We start from the raw sequence: 12,052 nt of genomic DNA on the forward strand, positions 1-12,052 counted from the left end.
CTTTTTATTTGATATAATTTCAGACTTACAAAAAGGTTTAAAAAATTACAAGAAACTGCTGTATACTCAGAATTACCAGTTGTTTCTATTTTACCCCATGTTTGCCCATTTTCCATCTATATAGTCATTTTTTCTTGAATACTTGAAAATAAATTGGAGACATTATGCTCTTCTATTCTTTATTCTTCAGTATGTATTTTCTAGGAATAAGAATCATCTCTTATGTATCCTCAGTACAGTCATAAAGATTGAGAAATTTATCATTGATATAATACTGTTTTTTAACCCAAAGTCCTTCTTTAAATTTTATCATCCCAATAACATTCATTATATCTCTGTTTTTATGCCACTAGTCCAGTATTCAATTCAAGATCACCTGTTGTTGCATTAAACTGCTTTATCTCTTTTAACTGTCTTTCATTTCAAACAATTACTAAACCTGTCCTTGTCTCTCCTGATCTCCACTTATTTTGTAAAATGTCCCTTAATTTGGATTTGTCTGATGAATCTTCATGCTTAGATCAGGTTTACATTTTTGGAGGAATAACACAAATATTATAGTGCTGTTCCCAGTGCCTCATTCAGTATTCATGACATCAGCTTGTCCAAATACTAAAGATGTTAATGTTGATCAGTTGGTTAAACTGATACATACCAAGTTTTTCCACCATCAAGTTACAATTTTTTCTTTTCTATTTATTAAGGAATTAGCGTTGTGCTGCATTGAGGCTTCCACTGGCTCTTGCTCATGAAACTTTGACTCACTGCTTTTAGTATCCATTGGCATTCCATCAGCAATTTCCTTTCTGTATTGTTTATTTGTTTTTATTTATTTATTTATTTATTTATTTTGACAGGCAGAGTTAGTGAGAGAGAGACAGAGAGAAAGGTCTTCCTTCTATTGGTTCACCCCCCAAATGGCCACTACGGCCGGCACACTGCGCCCATCTGAAGCCAGGAGCCAGAGGCTTCCTCCTGGTCTCCCATGCGGGTGCAGGACCCAAGTACTTGGGCCATCCTCCACTGCCTTCCTGGGCCACAGCAGAGAGCTGGCCTGGAAGAGGAGCAACCGGGACTAGAACCCGGGGTGCTGGTGCCGCAGGCGGAGGATTAGCCAAGTGAGCCGCGGCACCGGCCTCTGTATTGTGTATTAACATATATTTCTATCAGTTTGAACTTACAAATTCTTATTTCATTCAGTGAGATATCATCTAATCACTTTTAATTTATTTTCACACTTAAATTGTCCCAGAGTCTTTGGGATATCCTATGTTCTTTTGTATGGAACATTCTCATTTCCTGAGTACCTTTCTTCCTTTCTAGCACAGTAAGCTTTCTTTGTTCATCTTATACTTTCCTTGCCTCAGAATAGGAATCTTGGTTTTCTCTGAGAAGCCCTGGTTCTTTTTAGTGGAAAATAGTATTTAGAAACCAAGATGTGGGCACTAAATGTACTCATTGTTTCCAGTGTGTCATGATTTATAATTTGTCTTTAAGTCACATTTTCCTTGTTTAAAAGATTACTTGAGGTAGGTGTGTTGCAAACATTGATTAGTACAATAGAAAATATGAAAATTATGTTGAAGGGAGAATGATAATGGTAAGATAAAGTCTGAGTGAGTTCATCTAACCTATAATATATCTAATTTTAAAAGATAAGGCAGAAATTGGAGAAAAGAGGTGAAGAAAACGGCATGCTTTTAGAAAATATTTTTATTTTGGATGGATGGCTAGCTGACCAAGTCTTAACGCTGTTACAACACAAAGCTACTATTTTAGAGAATGTTTTCAGACAACGGTAACAAATTCTGGTAATTTATCAACTGTTTCAGATCAGTACATTATTTTTGGAACCGAAGATGGCATTTACACATTGAATCTCAATGAGCTGCATGAGGCAACTATGGAACAGGTAATTTAGAATTCTAACTCAATTTAATTTGGACATACAGAATAAAAGTAGAATCTTAATTTAAAATCAGTATGTTGCACTCCAATTTAATTTTTATGATTGAAGTATTTAAAGAAATGAAATTTTATTCTTCACGTTTGTCTTGAAAGGTCTTTTTTTTTCTTGAAAATATCGATAATGTCCTTAAATACAAAATATACTGTTTATACTATTTCAGAATGCTGGAATTTGGAGGTTAAGACATAAGAGAATTGACATTAAAGAGTTTAATGATTTTTTTTTTCAGTTATTTCCACGGAAGTGTACCTGGCTATATGTTATCAATAATACTTTAATGTCATTATCAGGTATGTATGTAATGATGAAGAATAAACCATAGGCAAAGAAATGTAAATTTAGTAAACCTGAGAAATGTAATTTTAGTATTCACTATTGTAAATGTAAGTCTCTCTGATCTAGTGTAGTAACTAGGACCCTCTTAGAATGGGAGTAAACTTTGAGAAGGGATTCGTCTTTAGTTACATTAGCACTTCTTAGACCCACCCAGCACCACAGCACCTGAGGGATAAGGCAATGACTGTCACCCGGGTGCTCTCCACTGTCACGGTCACCATCCACCTCCATGGGGGATTGACAGTCCTTAAGGGAAAGAAGCAAAGAGTGGCAGTGCGTCCTTTCTCTGACCTCAAGCAAGTCGCTCATCCTCTCTGGGCCTCAGTTTCCTTAATTGTCAGATGAGGATGATGGGGTAACTGTAGCAGTCTCATGAGGCCATTGTGAGGATGAAATGAGGTGATACCCAAAATGCCTAGTCAAGTGTGAGGTCTCCCAGCGATGTTTGTTGGGGGAATTCATGTTTTTCTGCACCACGTGTTCACCGTCTTGTATAATACTTTACAGTCTTCAAAGCAAGTCTAAGTTTGCTTTTTGTGATCTTCTTTTCCTTTCTTTTTGGTTGTTGTAGGTTAAATGGCTGAGTGTGTGTTATTTCGCTCTTTTTAAAAAATTTTTACCTACCAAAAAACATATTTGTTTACATTTTGCACTTAAGTGAATACCCATAGGATTGCTGATAGTTAATTATTTTTTCTAATAGAGATTCTTCAGGAATCTGTATTTCAGCTAATGATGGCATTTATAAAGGACATATTATTTCACTATGTATAAATGGCTTCTAAAAAGCTGGGGTCCCAGACCCAGTAAGAAAAATATTACATGTTTTCTCTGATTTGTGGTAGTAATATAAACAGTACCAAAAAATGTAATGTGTATCAGTGAAATTGCCATCTTAGAATTTGATTATTGTGCACAGCACTTATCTGCTGAAGAGTGGTCTTTTCTACTTTTTACTTGCTGACCTCTTTATTTAGTGGAGTATTAAACCTGTGACTATAAAGTAAATTAAAAATAACATCACAAAAAATAAGCTTAAACTCAATTCTTTTGCATTAATAGTTCTGAAGTATAGGCATATACAGTTATCTTTCTTGAATTATCTTGCTATTTTTATTCCTAATTATCTTTGTCTTTGGAAATAAAAAAAGTTACATCAGCTACACTTTATGTATTTGTAAAATTACTATGAGAAAGCAGGGGGAAAGTAAGCCTGTAGGTTAATTCTTTCCATGGCCTACTTACAATGACTCATGAAACTGAAAATAGATATGCAGCAGAGCTCAATAGCAGAAAACATTCACATGCATGTACATATACGTTTAGCTGTCCAGCTACCTAAGTAGCTAACTGTATACATACGGGAAGTGGAAAGAGGAGAGGCAATGTTGTGTTAAGTGGAGTGCTCCTAGTCTGAGAGAATTTGGAGAATTTAGTTGCTGATAAGTATATTTTCTAATACTAAAAGGATAGAAATATTTTGTATTGCAGTATTACCATACCATGCGTAATGAATTAAGGTATTTACCATATCACACCCTGCTTAACACAGCTACATTTCTGATTCTGTCGAGATGTACCCTTGTTATCCTGTATTGTGGCTTATAATATTGGTTTGCTTTACTTTTGTTAGTTTTTAAATCTGGTTTATCTGAGACTTCATTCACAGTCACTTTAAATCACAGTTTCCTGTGTTATACTGAAATAATCACATGGGCATTGCTCTACGTCAGTCCATACAGTAAGGTTTTATATAACAGGGTTTACCAGTTTCTTTTACTATGCAGGCATCATTGAGGTATATGTATTCTGCACAAATCACCTATTAGAATACACCTGATTTGTGTATTTCAAAACAGAAATCTGTTTGCTTTAAAAAATTATTTTACCTATTATTATTTTTCAAAATAGTATTAACTGAGATTTTATGTGTGTTTTTCTATATTGCTTGGCTTTTGGAACATTACTGGATCCTCATTTTAGAAGGTAATTGCATTTTCTTTAACTTAAAAATTGTGTTTCTACTCTGTAAATAATTCTAATAAAAATAACATTTCTCTTTTACAGGAAAAACCTTTCAGCTCTACTCTCATAATCTTATAGCTCTGTTTGAACAAGCCAAGAAACCAGGATTAGCTGCCCATATTCAGACTCACAGGTTTCCAGACCGCATACTGCCAAGGTACAGATCATTCTGGTACTACTGAGAGTGACAGGAATTAGTGTTTATTTTGAAAACAACCAGTTTAAAAAAAATTCCTTTGTCTTAATTTTCAAAGGTACTTTAGACTCAACTACATGCCATCTAGAATGTACCACCTGAGTGTCCATGAGAGTCACCTGTGGAGGCATTTTTATAATACACATTCTCAGGCCCTACCTCAGTTTTACTAAATCAGGTTGGGTGGAGTCATAGAGTCCAAAGAAGGTGTTGTGTTGTGTTTTTGTTTTGTTTTAATTCTTTATATCTGTTTCAGATACAGCTGTTTGATAAATCACTGTTTGCCAGTAAATAATTGTGTGTGTGTGTGTGTGGTGGGCATTAGCCTGGATGTTAAGATACCCCATGTCACATACTGAAGTAATGGATTTAATAAAAGCTCCACTCCTTAGGCCAGTGTTGTGGCATAGTAGGTTAAGCCTCCACGTGTGATACTGACATCCCATACGGGTGCCAGTTTAAGACCTGGCTCCTCTACTTCTGATCCATCTCCCCGCTAATATGCTAGGAAAGCAGCAGGAGATAAGATAGCCCAAGTGCTTGGGCCCATACACTCACTTGGGAGACCCAGAAGAAGCTCCAGGTTTCTGGCTTCAGCCTGGGCCATTGCAGCCATTTAGGGAGTGAACCAGCAGATGGAAGCCCTTCCTCTCTCTCTGTCTCTCTCTCTCTCTCTACCTCCCCCTCTTTTTTCCGTATCTTTGACTTTCAAATAAATAAATCTTTAAAAAAAAAAAAAAAAAAAAAAAACCTCTACTCCTAACTCGGGCTTCTTGCTAACACCCTGGGAGCAGTGATAATGACTCATAAAGCTGGGTTGCTGCTCCCCATGTGGGAGACCTGGATTGTGTCCCCTACTCACAGCATCTGAAGCTGTTGCAAATATTTGGGATTGAACCAGCAGATGAGAGCTCACATTTTCATTGTCTTTCTGTTTCTCTCTGCCTCGCAATAAATAAATAAAATGTTTAAATAAATAAGTCACTCTAACCACTGCAGTAGATACATTGTTACTGTCTTATGTTTTCAGAAAGTTCGCTTTAACAACAAAGATTCCTGATACAAAAGGCTGCCACAAATGTTGCATAGGTGAGTAAGTGCTATTTCTGTAACTGGGTAGTTAGATCTTAAGGCATTTTTAAAATTATCTGAAGAGTTTCATAGAATCAAATAGGAAACAGGGTAGGTTTTTCTTTTTGTTGAATCTTTTTGGTAAAGAGTTAAAGTGTCATCGAAGCACAAGAATGTAGAGATGTGGCATAGAAATGCTTGGAACTAATGGCCTTACTGTTTTCTCAGAGCATAGTGTTCTGGAGTTTTTAAACCATGGTCTCTGAGTTTATATCTCTGTTAATATCCTGGCTTTCATTTAACACCCAGCATCTACCAATTACTCAGGAACATTGCTTACAGGAGTTTAGCCAACTTTCAAGTTAGAAGAGTCCACATAAGACCTCCACTTCCCTCTGATAGCATTGCAACCTTGAGGGTGGGGAGGTTTCCCAAAACTACCCTTAATTGAAAATTTTTCTCGAAGGACTCAGAGAACTCACTGAGAGGAGTTATGCTCATGGTTACATGGGCTTATTACCAGGGAAAAGATGCAAGTTAGAATCAGCCAAGGGAAGAAGAGGAGGCAGGGTCCAGAAAAAGTGCTACAGGTGGCACTTTGACTGCCCTGGGAAATAATGGAAGTGCCTGGCAGAACACATGCGTGTTGTCCAGCAAGGAAGCTGTGCAGAGTTCTTACTGGGACTCCATCGGAAGTGCGTGATTGATCGTCCCCATGGCTGATCTCAGGATGCAGCCCCTCCAGAAGAAAGCTAGTCCTGTGTGACCTAAAGACCCCACCCGAAGTCGTACAAGTTGTCAGACTAGCCGGTGACCTGAAGTCCACAGAGAGACTCCTGTCAATCCCAACATTCCAAAGGCTTAAGGATTCTGTTTCCCAGAAATGGGAAGACAGAAAACTCTTCAAGGGCAAGATTAAATTGTATGCTACGTAATTATCTTATTAAACTTCTTAAACAACTTCAGGACACTTGATCTTCACTGTCACTAGTAAGAAACACATCCACGTCCAGTGACTTCAGATCTTGGGCTCCTAACTTCCTGTTTATTCCTTTGTCTGATCAAAGAACAGAAGAATTAATAGTTACCCAGAGTAATGGGAGGAGGCGGAGGAGGTGAGGCCAGAAATGGCACAGTGGGGATGATGCCAGGCCCGGTGTGAGCCTGTCCATGTCTGCCTCTGGGCAGCAGTGGCCCCGCTGGTGGCTGCCCGGACTCAGAGCCCAGCTTCAGGTTCACTGCGCTCCAACCCACTGTGCCCTCCATCCCACCAAGACCCCATCGTCTGATCCGGGGTCCCGGTCTTGTGTCCATCCACCAGGACTCTGCTGAGTGCTTTTGGCAGATGACAGCCCTGAACACAGTCCTAGAGAGTGGGGGTGTCACAGTCACTGGCTGTGTTGGGGAAGTTTCTTACTATGTGTGTCAGTTTCCTTGTGTGAAAACATGGCAATGATAACAGAAGCATCCACCTTCCAGGGCTGCTGTAAAGGCTCAGGGAGAACGGTACCTGGCCCTGAAAAAAAATAGTTACCCAGAGTAGTCGGTATGCTCTGGAATAAAAACATTTAGACACAAACTACATGTATAAGCACGTTTTGTCACCATTTTTCTGGGGAGAATCATGTCCATATTGGTTCATACATTTCCAAGATCAATGACTCAAAAAGATCTGGAAGCTTACAGTCTAAGATTTAAACTCATAAATAATACTGCAGAACTGAATGGAAGCAGTTGCTTTTGCCATCAGTCTGTTTTTATCAATAGGGGTCAAACTGGGGAGAAAGAAATACCAGTAAGATTTTTCGTAAATTTGAGCCAGGGAAGTTCTATCAAGGTGAATACATACATACAGATGAGTTAATTATTTTCATCTTGGCTTAGACATCTTATATGGGAAATGAAATCAAGCATTTCAATTGCCTAGACTTTCTTGGACAATTTGTCCTTTTAGTCAGGTTACTTACAAAACAGGTTTTTAACATTGCATGTGGTGTCTTCAAAAAGTCTATGGAAAATGCATATTATAAACAGTTTTGTATGGTTTTCAAAATATTTTTGCAGCAAAATAAAATTTTGAAATCCATTTTTCCATGAGCTTTCTAATAGTCTTCCTGGGTACTAGTTGAAGTGTTTCAGTCTTACTGTATTGTTCTGACAGGGGCCTGCGTTCTGATGCAGCTGTTTAAGCTGCTTCCTGCAACCCCAGCCTTTCATATTAGAACACCCAGCCAAGTCCCAGCTTCTCCACTTCTGATCCAGCTCCCTGCCAGTGTGCGTGGGAAAGCAGGGAAGGATGGCCCAAGTACTTGAGCCCTTGCCACCCATGTGGGAGACCCGGATGGAATTCTAGCCTCCCAGCTTCCACCGGGCCTAGTCTTGGCTGTTTTGGCCTTTTGGGGAGTGAACCAGTGAATAGAAGATATTGTTCCCTGTCTCTCTGTCTCTCTCTGTGTGTCATTCTGCCTGTAAAATAAATAATCTTAAGAGAGAGAGAATGTGGCATAGTAAAGATATTTAGAAATAAATATATGTAATTTAAAATTTTAAGTAAGTGAAAAGGAAAAGAATAACAAAGTCTTTCTTGCCTGTTCTTGTCTTCTAGTTAACAGAATCAGGACTTTTTCTTTAACAGTTAACTAATCACTTTCAGTAGTTTCTTCTTCTGTATTTTGGTTTTGATATCAGATCACATTTCATTGTTTTTTATTCCTGTCTGTCCCTCCTTTATAATAAGAGCTAAGTTAAACTTGAGGCGAGCATCGTTCATTTGTTGCTTTTAGTTAAACTAACCAAATACAAAGATACTTGTGTTCTGAGTATGTCTTGATTTTTTGCTTGTTTCCAGTCAGAAATCCATACACGGGACATAAATACCTCTGTGGAGCGTTACAGTCTGGAATTGTTCTACTTCAGTGGTATGAGCCAATGCAGAAATTCATGTTGATAAAGGTATGTGTTACTTTGTTTATTTACATTCTTTAGAAAATACTAGTAATCTTAGCTTGAGTCATAAACAAGACCCCTTTATTACTGTCTACAGAGAGTGAGCATATCTGTCATTGTTTATGTATTTGACTTGGGGATTTTGTGTTATTGAGTTTCCCTCTTTAACTTATATTTTTTCATCAATTTCCAAAACCATTACAGCCATAAAGATGAACGTGGCCAATTCTACAAAACACTTTTCTGTAGAACATTCTTCCTTATGCTCATCATAGAGGTAGTCCTTTACAGAATTAGATAAGTCAAGGAGAGGGAAGCTTTTCTTCTGACTTCTTTCAGCAATTGTGTGACTTGGGAGGCTATTTCTGAATTACAGTTCTGTTTTTTATTTTTTGCAGCACTTTGATTTTCCTTTGCCAAGTCCTTTGAACGTTTTTGAAATGCTGGTCATCCCAGAACAAGAATATCCTATGGTCTGTGTAGCTATTAGCAAGGGCACCGAATCAAATCAGGTAGTTCAGTTTGAGACAATCAATTTGAATTCTACATCTTCATGGTTTACAGAAATCGGCACAGGTAAGTGTTTTTCTCTTATGTTAGAGTATTGACGCTTTTGCAAGAGAAAAAAAAATACATAGGTTCAACTAGTATAGGCTCTTTTAAATAAATATTCTGAACATAGTTTTCCAAGTAAGCCCTGGGGATCATGGACATATGGCAGGTCTTCAGATTTTTCATGGAAAGTGTGTCTTTTCTTCTAATTGCATTTTTTCACAGACTTTTTCAAATACCTTCACATGTTTTATGATCTCAGTTTGCCAGAGGCAGTTGGATAGAAATTATTTTACCAAGGAAAATGTCCTGATATTCAAAGGTCTTAGTTGTTACCAGTTAATCTTTGGACTTGCTAAATAGTTACATTTTCTTTATCTTTAATTTTTTTTTTTTTTTTTTTTTTTTACAGAGTAGATAGTGAGATAGACAGAGAGAAAGGTCTTCCTTTGCCGTTGGTTCACCCTCCAATGGCTGCCGCGGCCGGCGCACCGCGGCCAGCGCACCGTGCTGATCCAATGGCAGGAGCCAGGTGCTTTTCCTGGTCTCCCATGGGGTGCAGGGCCCAAGCACTTGGGCCATCCTCCACTGCACTCCATGGCCACAGCAGAGAGCTGGCCTGGAAGAGGGGCAACCGGGACAGAATCCGGCGCCCCGACCGGGACTAGAACCCGGTGTGCCGGCGCCGCTAGGTGGAGGATTAGCCTATTGAGCCGTGGCGCCAGCTATCTTTATTTTTTTTTTTTTTTAAGGTTTATTTTATTTGAAAGAGTTACGGCAAGGCAGAGGCAGAGAGAGAGAAAGAGAGGTCTTCCATGCTCTGGTTGACTCCCCAGATGGCCACAATAGCCAGAGCTGTGCTGATCTGAAGCCAGTAACCATGAGCTTCTTCCAGATCTCCCACATGGGTACAGGGGCCCAAGGACTTGGACCGTCTTCCACTGCTTTCCCAGGCCATAGCAGAGAACTGAATGGGAAGTGGAGCAGCCAGGATTAGAACCACCGTCCATATGGGATGCCAGCACTGCAGGTGGCAGCTTTATCTGCTGTGCCACAGCACCAGCCCTAATAGTTAAATTTGAAAGATACTCTTCAAATTTTAATGCTTTCTCAAGCAACAAGAGTTTCCTTTTCCCTATCCTGCTTTTTCCTATCTTTTTTTTTTCCCCTTATTTCTTAAAATCATTGAATGTGCTTTTCAGATTTGAATAGAAACTTGCCAGGTATGGCCTGCAAGCTTTTCCATTTAGATGTCTCATACTTTCTAAGGATCATTGGAAGCCTAGGATTTGTACCACATGTCTCAGTGAAGACTGAAAAGGTTGGGAAGTTTATTCTCAGACTTTACAATTGGAACAAATCAATCAAGGATTTATCTTTTTAGACCTGTAAAATATGTGAAATGAGAGAGGCTCCTCATTTTGTCATTTCCAGTTGGTTGTGCTAAGACATTCTTTGTCATTGGTAATCTCAGATTTATTAGGCCATTTTATTTATTTTTTTAGAGATTTATTTACTTATTTGAAAGTCAGAGTTACACAGAGAGGCCATTTTATTTTAACATGCGAAGACAAGAAAGCTTTAGTGATGGCTGTTCCCTTACTGATCACTGTTAGGATCTTTACCACCTTGTGAAGAAATCTGTTCTAAGTATTCCAGCTTTGAGATTCCTTCCTCAGTGTTTTCTTTGGCTTTTGATCACATATAGACTGAATTATAAGAACGTATTGTACATTCTAGCTATTGAAGCTAATACAAAACCTGCACTAATGTCACTTGGAGAACAAGAATCAATATGAAATAGTGGTATCCTCATAAATGTTTTTATTTAAAGATTTATTTTACTTATTTGAAAGAGTTACAGAGAGAGGTAGAGACAGAGAGGTCTTCCATCCGCTGGTTCATTCCCTAGATGGCTGCAACGGCTGGAACTGCGCCGATCCGCAAAGCCAGGAGCTTCCTCCGGGTCTCCCACATGGGTGCAGGGGCCCAAGGACTTGGGCCATCTTCTACGGCTTTCCCAGGCCATAGCAGAGAGCTGGATGGGAAGTGGAACAGCCAGGACTAGAACCAGTGCCCACATGGGATGCCGGCACTTCAGGCCATGGTGTTAACCTGCTGTGCCAAAGCGCCGGGCCCTCTCACAGTGTTTAACAACAGGGTCTTGGGAAGCAGCCCTTTGTCATGGCTGCCTCTTTCTGTGATATAAATGCTCCTGTAGTACTAGTTGCAAACTACCAACTTGTTATCATATGGTACACAGAATTCCTGAAAATCTAACAGTCCTGTCCAAGCTAGCTTCAGCATGCACTGGACTTTAAGCCCCCTGTCTGTGAACCAAGTCATAATTTCCAGTAAGGTAAAATGGGAGCGTTTTCTGTGCCCTCTCACTCACACCCCTGTGGGGAGCAACTCGGACTAGACTAAGTTACTGGAATTAAGACTTATTCTATACATCTGCTCTCCCACAATATGGCGCTGGGAGAGGAGGAAACAGCTTCTACACAGCTGCCTCCAGTTCAACCAATAAACAGCAGGACCTGCTCCTGATTGCAGGAGAGCAGCGTACTCGGCGTGTGGGTAGCAGAGTTGGGATTGGTGGAAGAGGACTATAAAGGAGGAGAGAGACAACATGCACCAGGAACATCTATCTGAAGGAACACCTGAGCAGCCCCCGAGAGAGCCGGCCGGCGGTGTGCCGCTCCCCCGCGGAAGTGGGGAAAGTGGCAGGGGGAACTGCCCTTCCACGGAGGTGGAAGGGACGGCAGCCAACCCGGGAAGAACCAGCAGCAAACCCGGGGAGGGCCGAGCAGACAAAAGAACAGCGCAGGGTCCTGTGTCGTTCCTCCGCGAAGAGGGGAGCGACATAATGGTGCCGTGACTCGGATATGAAGCCTAGGCAGGGCTTAGTGTCGCTCCTCCATGAAGAGGGGGAGCGACACACCCCAACCTTCCCT

At 39.9% G+C, this 12,052-nt stretch overlaps 1 protein-coding gene across 4 annotated transcripts in view; it reads left to right on the forward strand.

Annotated features, from left to right (window-relative positions):
- MAP4K5 (mitogen-activated protein kinase kinase kinase kinase 5) overlaps positions 1-12,052 on the forward strand; it is a 119,061-nt gene that overhangs the window by 91,271 nt on the left and 15,738 nt on the right. For all 4 annotated transcript variants that reach the window (XM_051822833.2, XM_051822832.2, XM_051822834.2 and 1 more), the window contains 6 exons: positions 1,833-1,912; positions 2,199-2,259; positions 4,373-4,487; positions 5,557-5,615; positions 8,446-8,549; positions 8,942-9,119. In XM_051822833.2, the coding sequence (XP_051678793.1) occupies positions 1,833-1,912; positions 2,199-2,259; positions 4,373-4,487; positions 5,557-5,615; positions 8,446-8,549; positions 8,942-9,119 (597 nt within the window). The remainder of the gene's footprint in view (positions 1-1,832; positions 1,913-2,198; positions 2,260-4,372; positions 4,488-5,556; positions 5,616-8,445; positions 8,550-8,941; positions 9,120-12,052) is intronic.

Source organism: Oryctolagus cuniculus, chromosome 12 (genome assembly GCF_964237555.1).
Source record: "Oryctolagus cuniculus chromosome 12, mOryCun1.1, whole genome shotgun sequence".
In the NCBI taxonomy this organism is placed as follows: domain Eukaryota; kingdom Metazoa; phylum Chordata; class Mammalia; order Lagomorpha; family Leporidae; genus Oryctolagus; species Oryctolagus cuniculus.